This window comes from Castor canadensis, chromosome X, assembly GCF_047511655.1.
Source record: "Castor canadensis chromosome X, mCasCan1.hap1v2, whole genome shotgun sequence".
Classification (NCBI taxonomy): Eukaryota; Metazoa; Chordata; class Mammalia; order Rodentia; family Castoridae; genus Castor; species Castor canadensis.
The window spans coordinates 52,379,272-52,397,810 of NC_133405.1; the positions used below are offsets into that span (position 1 = coordinate 52,379,272).

At 41.1% G+C, this 18,539-nt stretch overlaps 1 protein-coding gene across 1 annotated transcript; it reads left to right on the forward strand.

Moving 5' to 3' along the window:
* Window positions 1-850: 850 nt before the first annotated feature.
* Window positions 851-18,335, forward strand: LOC109675755 (nuclear RNA export factor 2-like). Its single transcript, XM_020152386.2, has 21 exons — window positions 851-971; window positions 1,073-1,256; window positions 1,476-1,629; window positions 1,928-2,011; window positions 2,125-2,229; window positions 2,346-2,426; window positions 2,557-2,626; window positions 2,784-2,872; window positions 2,997-3,104; window positions 3,278-3,387; window positions 4,782-4,818; window positions 5,199-5,267; window positions 5,352-5,407; window positions 5,549-5,656; window positions 5,777-5,835; window positions 5,946-6,061; window positions 6,153-6,195; window positions 6,768-6,840; window positions 7,328-7,510; window positions 18,102-18,162; window positions 18,291-18,335. Exons 1-21 carry the CDS (start codon window positions 851-853, stop codon window positions 18,333-18,335), a joined length of 1,956 nt encoding a protein of 651 aa, XP_020007975.1.
* Window positions 18,336-18,539: the final 204 nt, after the last annotated feature.

An 18,539-nucleotide genomic window follows, 5' to 3' on the forward strand; every position in this document is an offset into this window, starting at 1 on the left:
AGTGCACTAAGCAAACACAGAAAGAGCTAAAGGAAGAAATAACTACTTGGGGTGCTAGGGATTTGGCTCAGTGATAGAGGGCTTGCTTAGTATGTATATGGCCCTGGGTTCAATCCCTGACATTGTAACAAGGAAGGAAGGAAGGAAGGACAGTTGAGGCCTTCAACTCTCTAGAATTACTAACATCAACAAGGATATAGAAGATATGAGTAATATGGAATAAATAAAATACTCCACTCAACAACAGCAGAGTATATGTGTTTATTTTCAAGTGCCTTATACTGTTCATAAATAGAGAATCTTCTAGGCCATCCAGAAAACCTCAGCAAAGTTAAAAGAACTGAAATCACAGAGAGTATGTTTCCAGACTATAAAGGAATGAAGCCAAAAATCAGTAACACAAAGATGACAGGAAAATCTCTGAACATGAGGGAATTGTAATTGACCATTATCATTCCAGCTTGTGGTTCAAACCCTTGTTACAGAAGAGCTGGGCTTGGGAAGTTTGCCCTGGAAAGTACATGCTGAGTATTGTTGAGGGCAAGGGTGGAAGAAGGGGACAAGCTTAGGAGGCTAGTATATCAGTCCCACCTGTCATTAAAGCTTGTACTGCACAGCAAAAGGAAAGACCGTTTGCTGATTGTTCACAGAATTAGTTCAATGCAGACTGGATCAGGAAGGTGTGAAAGAGGTCACCTCCCAGTTATTGGTACAGTTGTTAGATTAGAGAAACCTGAGAGAAAGCCAGATTCTGATAGCATCCTGGTGTGTGGCTGGTGCCTAGTGTAACCCATGGGCATAAACACCCATGTTCTTTATAAATCCTGTTCCACTTTTTAATAGGCTTAACATGGCTGCTTCCTCTTTGGAAGATCTCTCCCCTAACTGTGCCATCCATGAGATAAGGTTCTCATGTCTGGACAGGCAGAAGAGTTTGCCTTCTGGGGTCTGTGATTGGTCCCTTGTGGAAGGTGGGGATTTGCCTGCCCTAACATGGAGTTAGTTCATGATGTATATGTGATCATGGACCATGGATGTGTGTTTAAAGTTGTGTTACTGCTCCCAATTTCAGAAAACAGTGGTGATAGCAACATACTTCAAAGAAGAAAGAGAAGAGGGAGTTCTTACAAGAGTAATTTTGACAGAAAGAATGTTCATTATGAGCATAACGGATATATGCTTCTACCTTCAGAACTACAGGAGGATGATGGAAATGTGTCACTGAGGAATGTTCACATGGAGCCCAAAGTCAGACAGTAAGTTACCAGGCAGCCTTGTTTATATGTAGCAGCCCTGGAACTGTGCAACTCTTTCACCCTCTGTATTCATCATCTTCTTTCACTGGAAAACGGAAGATAGGGAGATGCAGGATACTGGTTGAGCAGACCTAATTTCAGCCCTGGTATCAGTGAGGGAAGGGTGCTTAGAAGACTATGTTAGCATTTCTGGACACCCTTTCTCTCTCTCCTCCACAGCATTTCTTATGCCATCCAACGCAACAAGAGGAGAGGGAAATGGTATAATGAAGACCGAATCCAGGTTACTGTGTGGAGGGATACAAAACCTAAAGAGAGAGAAATGGAGCAGGACAGTCAAGATAGAGACATGGAAAGCTGGTACAAGGTCACAGTGAGTATTTTGGAAAGGTCTGCATTAGTAGAATATTCTGAAATCTAAGAGAGGGATAATCACACTCAACACTGTAAGTTGGTTACTTGGAAAAGTTTGTGAGTGGAGAGAAAATAATTTAGGAAATCCACATTTGGCACAAAAACAAGGAACTTTGTCAATAGTTCCTTTAGAACTCCTTTAAAGCCAGCTAGAAGGTTGGGAAAGAACACATGGTTGGGCCTATTCTCCATCCTAATTCCATGCTGTCTCTTTTTCTTTGTGTCTCTTCTTTCCTATCCCTTCTTTTGACTCTTAGGTCCCCTGTGGGAAAAAGTATGACAAGACAAAGCTATTGAATTCAATCCAGAGCCATTGCATTGTGCCCTTCACCCTGACTGACGTAAGAGGGGATGGTGAAGCAGGATGAGTGGGCATAGAGGAGAGGGAGAAGCCAGGTTCAGCAGGGGACTTTGGCATCTTAACAACATTGCTTCTGCCTTTCACTGTCTGTAGTTCCACTATGACAAAACATGGGCCAGGTTCTTTGTCCAGGGTGTTAGCACTGCCTCTGCATTGAAGGATGTCAGCTACAAGATTTGTAATGAGGAGGGCCAAAAGGTGTGTGCTGGAGGCATTCTCTGTGCCTGGTCCTGGGGTGGGAAGACTGGCCAGCGGTTGGTTGTCATCTTTGGAATTAAAAGTCCTGCTGCTTACCTGATCTCTCCTTCACACAGACACCTATCTTTGTCACTCCTTCTTCTGCACCCTACTCTGTGCAGAATAAGTTCACAGCAGAACAAATGGAGCAGCTAAAGGTAATGCAGATTGAAGGCACAATGTGTGCCCATATCCCAGACCCAGCTCTCCTTCCCCTAGTCTCTGATGTTCCTGCCACCATGACCCCCCACAGCCTCAGAGCCACTCTCTCCATCTCTGTCTCTGCAGCTGACCATGAAAAAACGATATGATGTCTCCCAGCAAGCTCTAGACCTGCAGAAGCTCTGCTTTGACCCAGGTATGGTTGACCACAGTAATTCTAGGGCATGTGAGGATAGAAGGGTCTGTCTGGGAGGAAGACATAGGGATGGCAACTTGGTGGAGGGATCTTTAGGGCAGTGGTCAAGTACGATCCCTTTCAGCCTTCTTACTTCCCCTGTCTTGGCTTCTTGAAGACTTGGTCAACCACAATATTCAAATGGTCCTGAATCGAAAACACTGCATGTTTGCCACCCTACAGGTCATTCAACGGAATTTCCCTGAGGTGAGGCCTTGGTCCCAATGCTGGTTTTTGAGTACCAAATTAGAAGGGATGTGGTACAGGGCAGATCAGATTTCTCTCCGATGCCCTAGATAGCACCCATTTCTCTAACTCTTCCTCCCCAAAGCTGCTGTCCTTGAACTTGTGCAACAACAAACTGTATCGGTTGGATGGCCTGTCTGATGTGGTAGAGAAGGCTCCCCAAGTCAAGATCCTGAACCTTTCTAAAAACCAGGTGAGAAGGGGGAATCACCTGAAATTTAGATTGAAAGTGGGAGGTAGTGCACACTGGGGTAAAGGCAAGAGGAAGATAAAGGTACCTCTGGGTAAGGGTGGGGTCTTTGAGTGCAAGGCCCCAGGTGTCTTTCCTTCCCTGGAACTTCCTTACCAGTTCCCTGTCTTTCTCAGCTGAAGTCTGCCTCAGAGTTGAACAAGGTAAAAGGGCTGAAGCTTGAAGAGTTGTGGCTAGAAGGAAATCCCTTGTGCAGTACCTTTTCAGACCATTCTGCCTATGTAAGGTAGGCAGTGCTGATATCTCTTCCTGAGGACCTTTGACCCCTGGGAGCTTGTACTGCCTCTGACATGCTGATCTGTAGAAGGAGGCAGCCATAGTCCTCTAGGAGGACCACAGGCCATGCCTTTCTCTTATCAGGGTCCTCAGCTGTGCTCACAGATCTCCTTTCCTTTTGACCTGTCCCCATTTTCATCTTGAATGAGTTTCCCACCTCTGTGTACACAACCTCCTCCAGCATGCCTTCCCATGCCTCATCCAGATGGGGCTGACCTTCCTCACCTGTCCCAAGAGGGGCCTCCTTTCTTTGCTCTTTGAAAGGTCCACCCAGAAGTGCCGGGCTGGCATTGAGGCTATCCTCCATGCTGTGGGCTGAGGGGCTGGTTGGCTGCTGTCATGACATCCCTTCCTTTGAATCATAGCTGGGAATTCTGCCATCCTTAAGGAGAAAACAGGATTCCCTGGATATAGGATCCAGAAGTGAGCCACCACCAGTGAGCAAAAGCTTTCCTGAAGCAGAAGCAGAAGGCAGAGGGCACTGACCCTCCCTCCCTCCACATCACATCACCCTACCTGCTCCCTCAGAGGAGCCTTGTAGAGCCAGAGAGAAGTATGATTCCTTGGGCAAGGCACGGGTACAAAAGTACTTGTGAGCAGGAGAAAAAAAGTGACCTTAAGAAGGACCACTGATCCTCCCTCCCGTGCTGAGCTGGTGTCTGACCTCACTCCTTCTGGTCCTGTAGAATGGCTCCAGTCTATAGGGAGGCTCCAATTCCCATGCCCAGTTCAGAGTGCCCTCCTATTCAGGGCAAAGGCTCAGCCTGCATCCAGTAGGGCCCAGACTAGCAGTTTCATGTTATCATTCCTGCCTTGGGCTTCAGTGCCAGCAAGGAGTGGGTAAAGGAGAAGGCTATAGTGAGTGGGGAGGCATTCTTCCTCTTTCTCCTTTGTCGCTAGTCTCCTGTGCATCCATTTTTTCTTCCCTTATGGTTTCTCCTTTTCTGTCACCAATTCCCCGTCCTGCCCTCCCTGTCCCCTAAGCCCTTTCTCATCACCTCCATGCCCAAGCATCCTAGAGGGTAGGGGTAGGGCCTGGCAGGCCATGCCCTGTAAAATGCTAAACACCCGGAGAGGTGGCAGACCCTTGGGACTCTTATCCCATTATCTGCTCCTTACAGAGCCTTCTGTAGGAACTCAGAGGAAGAGAGAGAGGTAGGGTAGAGAAGGAAGTCCTGGAGCCTGGGGCTTCTTATGGTCCTAGAGAAAAGTGTCAGGGCAGTGTGGGTGGGGGCTACCCCAGAGGAAAGAGAGAGGAGAGAGCAAAAGGGAGAGCCAGTGGGAGAAAAGCTGCACAATCCTGAACTGTCAATCATTCCTTTTGGGTTTTTGGTGTTTGGACAGTGCCATCCGTGATTGTTTCCCCACATTGTTACTCCTGGTAAGTACTTATCTTCATCATTGTCTCCTCTTCCTCACATGTCTGACCTCCACACCTGCCCCCAGGAAGCCCTTTGTTTCTTGCCTAGCTTGCATGTTTGCATCAGACTGTCATCCATTTAAGATGATGTGGGTTCCTGAGAAAGACATGAATGTTCTCCCTGGAAAAATGTCCATAAGCACTCTCTCACATAGATGCACGTGCATGCAAAGTTTGCATATAATAAGACTTCACCATGCAGACACCCACTGTGATCTCATCCATGGTATTTCCATATACTTGGCCTGTTGCCCTTGTTCCCCCTTGGTCCTCTTCATCTCCTTGGTCACCCAGTACCACCTCCATGGTCTACACTGCTGACTTCCTCTTCCCTTCCTTAGGATGGCCGAGAATTTTCTCCACCAATTGCCATTAATATTGATACTCCTGAGTTAATAAAACCCTGCAAGGTGAGGAAGAAGGACCAAGAGAGATTTGCGGTGTTCCAGGGAGGCTTTATTAACTTCAAAGTCTAAAGTGACTTTTTATTCTAGGAAAGCTATGAAGGATCTGAGAGTGTGAAGAGTTTAATTCTGCAGTTCCTGCAGGAGTAAGTGCTCCTGGGACCATGAGGGAGGGGAAGGACCTCTGGGCCATGTTAACACTGGCCTTCTAATAATAGTTCTCTGGTCTCATTTGGGGTCCAGACCATACATAGCCTGTCCACTCCCCCTCCTACCCTTGCCTGCAGATATTACTTAATCTATGACTATGGAGATCGACAGGATCTTCTCAGTGCTTACCACGATGAGGCTTGCTTCTCCCTGACCATTCCCTTCAATCCCAAGGATCCAGACCTGTGAGTATCTCAGCTCAGACTCTGGTCTGGAGCAACATGCCCCACCCCACCAGCAAATGCAGGTGGCTCCAAGAATACCTGCATTCTCTGAACCAACTCTTGTTCCTCTTTTTCTCTTAGGAGAACCTTGCATGAGTACTTCAAGCATAGTAGGAACATAAAAAAGCACAAGGACTCCCGTAAGTGTATGTTGGAGATTAGGCAGGGAAAGAAGGTATGAATGGACAATCACAGGATATGAGCCGGGGTGTGGCAGCCCCCCAATCTTTATTCCTCCACTTCTCTACAGGTGTGCGGAGGCAGCTGCTGAAGCACAAGAAACATGACATTGTGGACTCCCTCAGTGTGTTGCCCAAAACTCAGCATGACTTCAGCTGCTTCCTGGTGGACATATGTTTCCACACAGTGAGCCCTTGCTTCTCTGGGACAATCCAGAGAGCTGGAATTGGGTAAGAGGTTAAGCAGGATCCTGAGCTCCTGTGTTCTTCCCTTTCAGGAAATGATGCTCTGCTTTTCTGTCAATGGGGTGTTCAAGGAAGGTGAGTGTCTGTAGCAATCCCTCTCTAGATCCCCTGGTGCTCCCTCCCCTAGTTAGGCACTCCTCCTCAGAATTCTTCCAGCTTCCTTGATTTTGTGCCTTTCCTTTCCGTTATTGCCCCTTTCTTGTTCTACCCACACCCTGCCCACAAACCATCCTGGTCTTACGTAGGCCCTTGCTGGTCTGCCCCACAGCTCAAATACTAGGGATGCAGTCTGTGTGATTTGATGGCTTTCATCCCTTACTCTGATCTTGGACCAGTTACTTTACCTCTCCATTTCCCCATTTACAAAATGGTGCTAATAGTATCAGTCTCTTGGGGCACTATGAAATAGAAATGAAGTGAGCTTTTGAAGTGGTTTTTACAGGTCCCAACATATGAAAGGGTACCAATCACTGGGAGTGTATTATTTCTATTGTTGTCCTCCAAGTCCCACCAAGCCCTCCTGACTCCAAGGGAGCAATTATTGGGTCTGGCCCCTTTCAGTGTAAGACCTTGACTGGGGAATGCTGCTTGAGCATGTAAAGCATGTGCAGCTCTAAAAGGGGTATTGTTTTTTGTTGGCCTTGAAGTGGAAGGAAAATCCCAGGGATGTGTTCGTGCCTTCACCCGGACCTTCATCACTAGCCCTGGCAGCAGTTCAAGGTAAGTGCTGTGTTGGGCCCAGCCCAGGACCAGTGGCGTGAGAATGTGGTGGTGCAGTCCTCAACGTATTCTCAACATTGTGGAAGGTCAACAGATAGATCCAAGGAGCTAGTCTAGGCTAGTGATTAGTAGCATGGACTTTGGAGTCAGAATACCAGGTTCTCTTCCTGACCTCAATACTCACTAGCTATGAAACATTGGTTAAGATATAAGATTTCTCTCTGGCTCAATGTCTTCCTCTGAAAGTGGGGAATAGAGCATTGTGCAGGGGTTTTTTGGGGTAAAAAGTACAAATCTAGCCAAGCTAATAGATGGTGTCTCCAAAGGCAGACTTTGAGAAGGGCTAGAAGATACCAGAGAAGGAGTTATGGAGCCAAACACAGTAGAAATATGACAAGAATCTGGTTACTGAGTTTAGTTAGAGTAGGATTGGCATTGGTAGGGTTTTCCAACCCTTCAATTGTCTGAAGGTCCATTTCTCCTCCAGTATATATATCATGAATGATGAGCTGATTTTGAGGAATGCCAGCCCCAATGAGATCCACAATGCCTTCTCCATCCCAATACCCACAGTCTGCTCTACTTCCTCGTCCACCCTCTCTGAGGAGCAGAAGGAAATGGTGAAAGCTTTCTCTATGCAGTCCAGGATGAAACTGGAGTGGTCTCAGAAGTAAGTGCTAGTTGTGTACAGGAATGGGGTTCACTGAGAGACAGGTTGAGTGAATAATGGGAACTTGCAGGCAGTTTGGAAACATAAATATTGAGATATTTTACTTCTCCCCCCAAAAGTAGGCTCATAAAAATGTGTCTTAATTTATACTGGTATTTGTAAAGAATTTTTGAACAATGTAATATTCATGTGACATAAGCTTATATGTGGAAAATCCTAAGGAATACACCAGTACAAAACAAATTCAACAAGTTTGAAACTATAAGATCAATATACAAAAATCATTTAAATTTCTATGCAATTGCATTGAGCAATCGAAATTTTAAATTAAGAAAACATCTACATTTATATTAGCATTGAATAGAATAAATAGGACTGGAGGTGTGGCTCAAGGAGTAGAATGCCGCCTTTGTAGGCATGAAACCCTGAGTTCAAATCCAAGTCCCACAAAAAAAAAGAATTAATGAAAGACAATGGGGGACACAATGAAGATGGCAGCTGAACAATATCTTCCAGCAGTATCTTCCCACAGATATGCCAACTTGAACAATATTCATGCACCAAACTACCAGTGCAAGAGCTAAGGAAATCAGATGAGAGACTTTAGTGCCTGCTTTTAGTATAACAAAAGAAGACACATTGAGGAAGACAGAAAGGAAAGAGTTGCCCATGTTACCACCCTCCTTCAATTCCAGGCATGCCAGAATGAAGAGAGGCATCTCTCACTTAGGGGAAGGAGAGAGAATTAAGGCCAGTCTTACTGTTTGGAACTTGGTGCCACACCTTCCGGGGTGAAACCCAATGCTGGCAGAGCCCAACAACTGCAACTTCCAGGTCAATACATCCAGATTGAGCCATAGGAACAGCATTAGGCCAAGAGGCAAAGAAACTGCCTTCACCTCCAGTAGCAGAGTGGGGAGCAAGAATCTACCTGCTGGGGAACAGGGCATGAAAGGTAGCTCAGAGTTGTATTAATGCCCAGTGCCAAGCATGTTATTGTACGACCCGGAAACCAGTACAAACTGAAAGCCCTGTACTCATTCCAGAACTCACAGACAGAGTCTCTAGACTAACTGCATTGTGCAGAGACCTGTGTACCTCTGGGACCCAAGGTTTGGACCCATCGGTTCCACCATGGAGTGAGCCAGGTGAAAACCATCTTCTTCCTAATACTGTACAGGCTCCCATGACTGTGAAATCCAGGTGCAACCCAGCTTAGCATTAGCCTTGGTGGGCAAGGAAGGGACTGTCTCTGTCAGCCACTACTTAACCTCAAGAAGGAATGTTATTGCCCCAATGGCACAAACTCATGTTTCAGTCTCCATTACCACAAGCTGTGGCATGGGCCTCAGTGTAAACCTGAGACTGTGCAGGTCCTTACAGCTGTGAGATTCAGGAATGACCCAGCTTAGCATCAGCTCATGTAGCCCAAGGTCCACCTTCACCAATACTACCCCAGCCTCATGGAGTAAGACTCCATTCACTGGTGGTAGGACATGGTAGTAAGTACAAGACTTTACCCTGGAAATTGGTACAAGACTGATGAAACCTAACACTGGCCAGGCTATAACAATCATCATCCCTAAGCCTGCCTGCACATTGAGCCTCTGGAACAGCTCTAGTGCCATGGGAAGACACATGGCTCCAGTACCTTGGAATTCTATTCCACCTAGCATCACCTGAGGCTGGTTGCAGTAGTCTTGGCCATAAGTCCATCGTAGCAATATGCAATCTACAGAAGCATGAGGCTTGATCCTAAAACTGTGTAGTTCTAGTCTTGGTGGGCTTTGGGCTCAGAGTGACAGTGTTGCTCTGGTCTTCATGGACTATGAGCTCAGGCTGTGACACAGATTGGTGGGTAGGTGCCTACAGGTATGACATAAGAGCCTGGAGCTGGTTCATCTGTGGTTCCATCTGTGATGATTCTCCCCAGAGCTGGATAGGATCTTTCAGTATATGACCACAGGTCAGCGAATACAGATGAGACATTGAGGTTTACCCTGGTGCCAGAGAGAGCCCTATAGGGATGGCCTACTCTCTTTAGGTTCTGTCCTGTTTCTTTTTGAACAATATACCAACAGAGAATTTGGAACAAACTTGGGCTTTGATTGTTCTCCAGTGCTGAACCAGTGACAACACACCAATAGCAGACTCCCAACATATCTGGATGTGGGTACCATCTAGTGCTAAAATATTGGAGGTAACTATAGCATTAGAGAAAATAAGCTTAGAATTTCTCGAAAGGCAGACACCAAAAAGCCAACCTGGGAAGATAGTAATAAATACCTGATCCTTCAGTCTCCAGACACATAACATATAAACAAGCATCAAGGTCTTTCAGGAAACCATAAACTCACTTAGGACTCAAAACAAGATGCTAGAAAGTGACCAAGCAATAATATTTAAGGGAGAAATCTCAGATAGAATTTAAATCATCTGCTTTAGGAAACACAATGAACTTGAAAAAAAACACAGAGAATTGTTTCAATACCCTAAGAGAAATTGAACAAAGAGATGGAAGCTATTCAAAAAAATCAAATAGAAACCGGGTGCCAATGGTTCATGCCTGTATTCCTAGCTACTTAGCAGGCTGAGATCTGGTGGATAGCACAGGTCTAGGCAAGCCCAGGCATAAAAGTTTGTGAGATTCCCATCTCAACAGGGGAAAAATGCTGAGTGTGTACATCTGTCATCCCAGCTATGGTGGAAAGCTTAAAATAGGAGGATCATGGTCTAGGCCAGCCTGGACAAAAAGCAAGGAGACCCTATCTCAAAAATACCCAACACAAAAAAGGGCTATTAGAGGAGCTTAAGTGGCAGAGCATATGCCAAGCAAGCATGAGGCCCTGAGTTCAAACCCCAGTACTGCCAAAGATTTTTTTTAAATAATAGAGCCCTTTTTTTAAATAAAGGAAAAAATACAAAGTATAAAGAGCAAAACATGAACAAAATAGAAAAACCTTTTGGTATACTAAGGAGAGTGAAGACTTAAATAAACTAAAGCAGAGGTGGAAAGGGAAACATTACAGATGACACTACAGAAATACAAAAGATCATTAGAGATTATTATGAATAGCTTTTTTGCCAACAAATTTGATAATCTAGAGTAAATAGGCAAATTTGTAGATCCATCTTACCAAGAGTGAATTATAAAGAAATAGAAAACCTGAACATACCAATAACAAGTAATGAGATTGAATCAATAATAAAAAGCCACCCATCAAAGAAAAGCCCAAACTAGAATGCTTCTTTACTTAACATGTAAAGAAGAATGAATAACAATTATTCTTTACTTTTTCCAAAAAGTAGATTCCTTTTTTTTTAATTTAGGATTCATTAGTTGTACAAGGGGGTTTCATGCACAGATACAGTGTATTTTAAACACCCTCATATACAGTGTATTTTAAACAAGTTTACCCCCTCTATTATATTTCCTTAAATTCTCTCCCTCCCTTTTAAAAACAATATTTGGTGGATTTCTTTATGCTAGCTCCATACATATGTAAGTAACATATTTTGATCCTTTTCAACTCTCCATACCCTCTCCATTTCTCCCTCCTTTTACACTCCCCAACAGTGGTCATCATTTTAGACCTAGATTCCACATATGAGCAAAAATATGCTATATTTGGCTTTGTGAGTTTGGCTTATTTCCCAGTTCCATCCATTTTCCTACAAACAGCATAATTTCATTATTCTTTATTTCTTAGTAATATTCCATTGTGCATATATACCATATTTTCTTTATCCATTCATTGGTTGTTGGACACCCAGGCTGAGTTCAATGCTTGGCTGTTGTGAATAGTGCTGCAATAAATATTGGTGTTAAGGTATGTATGTTAATTTATTCTGTTGGATATATGCCCAAGAGTGGTATAGTGGGGTCATAGGTTAGGTCTATTTTTAGCTTTTTGATGAATCTCCATACTGATTTCCATAGTGTTTGCATTAGTTTATATTCCCACCAACAGTATATGAGTATATAAGGGTTCCTTTATCCCCTATGTCCTCACTAGCATTTGTTGTCATTTTTATTGATGTTAGCTATTCTGACTGGGATGAGATGGAATCTCAATGTGGTTTTGATTTGCATTTCCCATATAGCTAAGGATGTTGAACATTTCTTCATGTGTTCATTAGCCATTTGCACTTCTCTGTTAATCCATTTGCCCAATTATTAATTGGATTATTTGTTCTTTTGATGTTTAATTTTTTAAACTTTTTATACATTCTAAATATTAATCCCCTATCCAATGAATAGCTAGAGAAGATTTTCTCCTATTCTGCAGGTTGTCCCTTTATTCTGATAATCATTTCCTTTGATGTGCAAAAGTTTTTTAATTTGATGCAGTCCCATTTGTCAATTCTTATTCTTATTTTCTGGGCGATTGAGTCCTATTCAGAAAGTCCTTGCCTATGCCTGTATCTTCAAGAGTTTTCCCATAGTAGTTTCAAAGTTTCAGATCTCACATCAAGATCTTTGATCCATTTTTAATTAAGTACAGGTTGAGAGATAGGGATCTGGTTTCAGTCTTTTGTGTATAACTAACCAGTTTTTCCAGGCTGTCTTTTCTCCAACATACGTTTCAAGCTCCTTTGTCAAAAAATCAAATGGTTGTGTCTCTGTGGTTTTATTTCTAGGTCTTCTATTCTGGTCTTTATGTCTGTTTTTGTGCCAATATGGCTCTGTAATATAATTTGAAGTCCAATATTAAGATACTTCCAGCATTGCTCCTTTTGCTCAAGATTACTTTGGCTATTCAGGGTCTTTTGTGCTTCCATATGAATTTTAGGATTAATTTTTCTGTATCTGTGAAGATTGACATTAGATATTTTAGGGGAGGTACTGGATTTGAAGTCAAGGCTTCACACTTGCTAAGCAGACACTCCACTATTTGAGCTACACCTCCAACCCTTTTTGTCTTGGTTATTTTGTCCAGGCCAGCCTAGAACATGGTCCTCCTGTTTTATGTTCCCTGCTATAGCTGGGATTACAGGCACACACCACAACACCCAGATTTGTTACATTGGGATAGAGTTTTGCCTACTTTTTTGCCCAAACTGGTTTGGAGCTGTAATCCTCTCAATCTCACCCTCTTGTGTAGCTGGGATGACAAGCATGTGCCACTGCGTCAGGCTGACATTGGAATTTTGCATTGAATCTGTAGGTTGTTTTCAGTAATGTAGTCATTTTCACAATATTAACTCAGTAAATCCATGAGCATGAGAGGTATTCTTATTTTTCGGTGTCTTCTTCAGTTTCTTTCCTCAAGAATTTAGAGTTTTCATGTACAGAGGTCTTTCACATCTTTAGTTAGTTCCTAGGTATTTTTGAGGCTATTATGAATGGAATTATTTTCCAATTTCTCAGCCAGTTCCTTGTTGGTATATAAAAAAGCTACTGATTTTTATGTGTTAATTTTATATCCTGCTACTTTGCTGAAGGTGTTAATCAGAGGAGGAAACAATTCTTCCAAACAAATTCCATGAGGACATCATAATCCTGATACCAAAAACAAATAAGGATACAACAAATAATGAAAATGATTAGTCAAAATCCTTAATGAACACCTACTCAAAAATCCTCAACAAAATTCTAGCAAACCCAAATCAATAGTACATTAAAATGAGTATTCACCATAAACAAGTGGTATATTGTACTGTTCATTATGCATGGACAGATTAATAAATGTGATATATCAGCAAAATGAAAAACAAAATCTATATAGTCATCTCAATTGATGAAAAAAGGCATTTTATAAGGTTCAATATTCCTGCATGATAAAAATGCTGAACAAATTAGGTATTCAAGGAATGTATCTCAACATAACAAAACCCATTCATACTAATCCAATAGCTACATTATATTGAATGAGAGAAAGTTGAAAGCTTTCTAAGATCTAGAAAAAGGCAAAGATGCCCATTTTCCTCACGTTTAGTCACCATAATGCTGGAATTCCTAGTCAAAGCAATTAGGCATGACAAAGAAATTAAGGGCATCCAAATTGAAAGAGAAGACAACTTGTCACTGTTTTCAGAAACATGATCTTGCATATAAAAACTGCAGACTCCACCAAGAAACTATTAGAACTAATAAATGAATTCAACAAAGCTTCAGGCTTTATATACAAAATTAGTATAAAAAAATCAGCATTGCTGTATGTCAACAGTGAATCATCTGAAATAGAGATCTAGAACACAATCGCATTTACATTAGCTGTAATAAATAGAATACCTAGTAATAAATTTAACTAAAGGCAAAAGATCTCTATAATTCAAAATACATTGATGGTGAAAAAAATTGAATGGGGTACAAAAGGTGGAATGGCATCCCATGCTCACAGATTGGAAAAATCAATGTTATTAAAATGTCTATGACCCCCCCAACACAAAGCAATCTACAGATTCGATACAATCCCTACCAAAACACAAATGACATTCTTCACAGAATTAGCAAAAAAAAAAATTCTAAAGCTCATAAAGAACCACACAAAAGCCTGAATAGCCAAAGCCACTTTTAGCAAAAAGAATACAGCAGGAGGCATTACACTACCTGATTTCAAACAGTACAAAGCTTTAGTAATCAAAACAACATGTTGGCATAAATACAGACACATAAGACAAATGGAACACACAAAGGTGCTAAAAACATAACACATTGGATAAAGTTCAGTCTGTTTAATAAATCTTGTTGGAATATTTGAATATTCATATGCAGAGAACGAAGCTAGACCCCTATCTCTCACCAGTTAAAAAGATCAATTCAAAATGGATTTCAGACTTAGATATAAGACCTGAAACTATGAAGCTAGGAGAAGAAAACATAGGGGAACTTCAGGACACTAGAAGGGGCAAGAACTTTTTGTAACAACACCCAAAAAATATAGGAAAGAAAAGGAAAAAAATAACAAATGGAATTATATAAAACAACAGTTTCTGCTCTTAAGAAGAGAAACACTTCACAGAGTGCAGGAACAACCTACAGAATGGGAAAAAATATTTGTAATGTATACATCTTAAAAGAATATATACAGAACTCCAAAATCTCAATAGCTAAAAACCAAATAACCTGATTAGAAAATGGACAATATATCTAAATATGTATTTGTCAAAAGATGACATAGGAAATGCTTACCATCACTAATTATTAGGGAAATGCAACTCAGAACCACAATGAGACATCACTCACCCCAGTCAGCATAGCTATTATCAAAGAGATAAGCTCTGGCAAGGATTTGGAGAAAAGAGAATCATGTACACTGTTAGTGGGAATACAGCTTAGTAGAGCCATTGTGGAAGACAGTATGGAATTTCCTCTAAAACCGAAAAAGAGAACTACCAGCATTTCCATCATGGAAATAAAATCAGTATGTCAGAGACATCTGTACTCCCATGCTCATTGCAGCACTAATAACTATAGGCAAGAAACGGAAACAACTTAAGTGCCTAACAACTGATGGATGGATAAAGAAAATGTGATACATATACACATACTCAGCCATAAAAGATAATGAAATCCTGTCATTTGAGACTACATGGATGGCTCTCGAGACATTATGTTAAGTGAAATAAGTTAGTCACAGAAGATAAGTACTGCATGATCTACTCATATGTAGAATCCATAAATGATCTCATAGAGGTTGATAGTAGAATGGTAGTTGCTGGAGGGCAGGGACAGTAAAAGGATGAGAAATGAAGAAAAGTCCATCAGTGGGCTCTAAGTTACAGTTGGATTGGAGCAAGAAACTATGGAGTACTATTACACAGTATGGTGACTATAGATAATAGTTATTACTGTGTCTTTCCAAAAGCTAGAGAAGAGTTTGGAATGAAGAAATGTTAAATGTTTTACAGGATAAATATGTTTAGCCTCATTTAAACATTTTCAGTGTGTACATGTGTGCCAAGCATTACATAATACTCCTGTTAACATCTACAACTTTTATGTTTTTGCATATCACTAAATGTTTTTTAAATCTAAAATAATAAATACTTAAGAACAAATGTAACTAGAAAAATTCAAAACATATTTGAAATTTATATTTGAAATAAATTAAGAATTAATTTAGGGAGAGACACCCTATGTTTGTGGATTTAAAGAGTTTAATATTGTTAAGATGGCAATACTACTCAAAGCAATGTGCAGATTCAATAAAATCTCTAGCAAAATCCCAACTTGCATCTTCCTAGAAACTGAAAAGATGATTCTAAAATTCATACAGAATAGCAGAGGTCTCAGAATAGGCAAAATAATCTTGAAAGTGTAGACAAGGTTGATGGATTCATACTTCCCTGTTTCAAAACTTATTACAAAACTACTATAGTCAAGACTGCATGGTGCTAGTGCCATAGAACAATGCAATAGAACTGAGAGTCCAGAAACATACACTAACATTTATGATTAATTGACTTCTCAAACAGTCCCCAAAAATTTTAATGGAAATAAAAATTATCTTTTCACCAAATGGTGCATGTGGACAAATGCAAAATAATTAACTTTGAACCATACCACACACCAAGTCTAAAAATTGACTCAAAAAGAATAAAGGATCTAAAAGTAGCATCTTAAAACTATAGTGCTCTGAGAATAAAATGTACATTTATATCTTTACAACCGTGAATTAGGCAACAATTTCTTATATGATATCTAAAACACAATCCGCAAAGGAAAAATACATAAATTTAATGAAGAAGAACGAAATGTTATCATTCGCTGGTAAATGGATGGAATTGGAGAACATCATTCTGAGTGAGGTTAGCCTGGCCCAAAAGACCAAAAATCATATGTTCTCCCTCATATGTGGACATTAGATCAAGGGCAAACACAACAAGGGGATTGGACTTTGATCACATGATAAAAGCGAGAGCACACAAGGGAGGGGTGAGGATAGGTAAGACACCTAAAAAATTAGCTAGCATTTGTTGCCCTTAACGCAGAGAAACTAAAGCAGATACCTTAAAAGCAACTGAGGCCAATAGGAAAAGGGGACCAGGAACTACAGAAAAGGGTAGATCAAAAAGAATTAACCTAGAAGGTAACACCCACGCACAGGAAATCAATGTGAATCAATGCCCTGTATAGCTATCCTTATCTCAACCAGCAAAAACCCTTGTTCCTTTCTATTATGGCTTTTACTCTCTCTACAACAAAATTAGAAATAAGGGCAAAATAGTTTCTGCTGGGTATTGAGGGGGTGGGGGGAAGAGGGAGGGGGCGGAGTGGGTGGTAAGGGAGGGGGTGGGGGCAGGGGGGTGAAATGACCCAAGCGTTGTATGCACATATGAATAATAAAATAAATAAATAAATAAATAATTAATTAAAAGGTTGTTTGCACCAAAGAACAGTATCAGAAAGTAAAAATACAACCCACCGAAGATGATAAAATATCTGAAAATAGCTAATCTGATAAGGTCTGCTATCCAGATCATATGGAGGACACTTAAAATTCAACACAAAAAAAGACAAACCAGCCTGAAAATTTGTAGGAAATATCTGAACACCTGCTTCTCCAAAAAAGGTATGCAAATGACCAACACACACTTTAAAACATGCTCAACATCATGAGTCTTTAAGGAATGCCAATAAAAACTATATTGAGACTACTTAACACAAAAATGCCTTTAATCAATGAAATGCAAGATAACCTCATCAATTTACTAGTGGGACTGTAAAAGGAAGCAGTTACCATAAAAACATTTTCAAAGCTCCTCAAACAAAATGTTAAATGTAGAGTTATAATATGATCCAATAATCCCACCATAACCAATGAAAGAATGGGTATCAAAAGTGGGTATTTAAATGTTCATAGCTGCATTATGTGTAATGGATAAAAAAGTGGAAACAACTCAAATGTCCTTTAGCTGATGAGTACATTAATAAATGCGGTGTATAGATACAGTGAAATATTATCCAGTCATAAAAATATGATCCTGATACGTGCTATGACATGAATGAACCTTAAAAACATTGTGAAAGAAGTCAGTCACACAGTCACATTGTTTGATTCCATTTATACAAAGTGTCCAGAATAAGCAAGTCTATAGAAACTGAAATCAGAGTAGAGGTTGCCAGGGTCTGTGAGAATTGGCAGACTGGGAGTGATCTCTAATAGTTAAGGAGCTTCTTTTTGAGGGGATAAAAATATTTTGGAATTAGATATATGGGGTGGTTGTACAACCTTATGAATATACTAGAAACTACTATACCTTCAAATAGCAAATGTGATATGTGTCTTATGTTTTAATTTTTAAACAGTTGGAAAATTTTTGTTTTTGAATTTCCATGTTATTTTATTGACAGTCTTGAAAATCAGTATATATTAAGCTACTTTATTCTTTTGAACACCTCTATTTTTCTGCTGTGATTTTTACTGAACATGAATGTCAGTGACAGATGGTTTTGTTTCCACAAGATCTTTCTTCATCATTATAATGGTGCTCATCCTGACCATGTGTCCCAGCAAATGAGTAGCAAGTGTTAAGCGGTGCCACTTTCTGATTAATGCTTCTGTCCTGTGGTAGTAATGGGTTTCTAATCAGTGCTTCTGTCCCATAGTAGTAATGGAGATCACCTGTTCTTCTCCCACCACAGGTGCCTTGAGGACAATGAATGGAACTACACCAGAGCAGGTCAGATCTTCACTACGCTCCAGGTGAGGTCTGGGAATCAAGTGGGTGAAAGATGGGTGTCTCTGGGGCTTTGGGAAAATGGAAGCCGGGTGGGCTGGGGATGGAACTCGGGGCAACCGGCTCTTCTCACATCCCAATTCCTTCCCTCCAGACTGAGGGCAAGATCCCAGAGGAGGCCTTCACAAAAATGCCCTAAGAGGAGCCCTTGGATGTCGTCTTCCTCTTCATCCACATCATCGTTTCTCTGAAATGAACCTAAGGCCATGCCCATGACTGGGGTTGGAGGCTGGGCTGACCAAGAATCCAAAGTTAACTTGTAGGCCATGTAACATAGCCACCCAAAGGGCCAATTGTTCTCTGTATTTTCCCCCCACTGAAGATGCCTGTTTATTGTTATAAT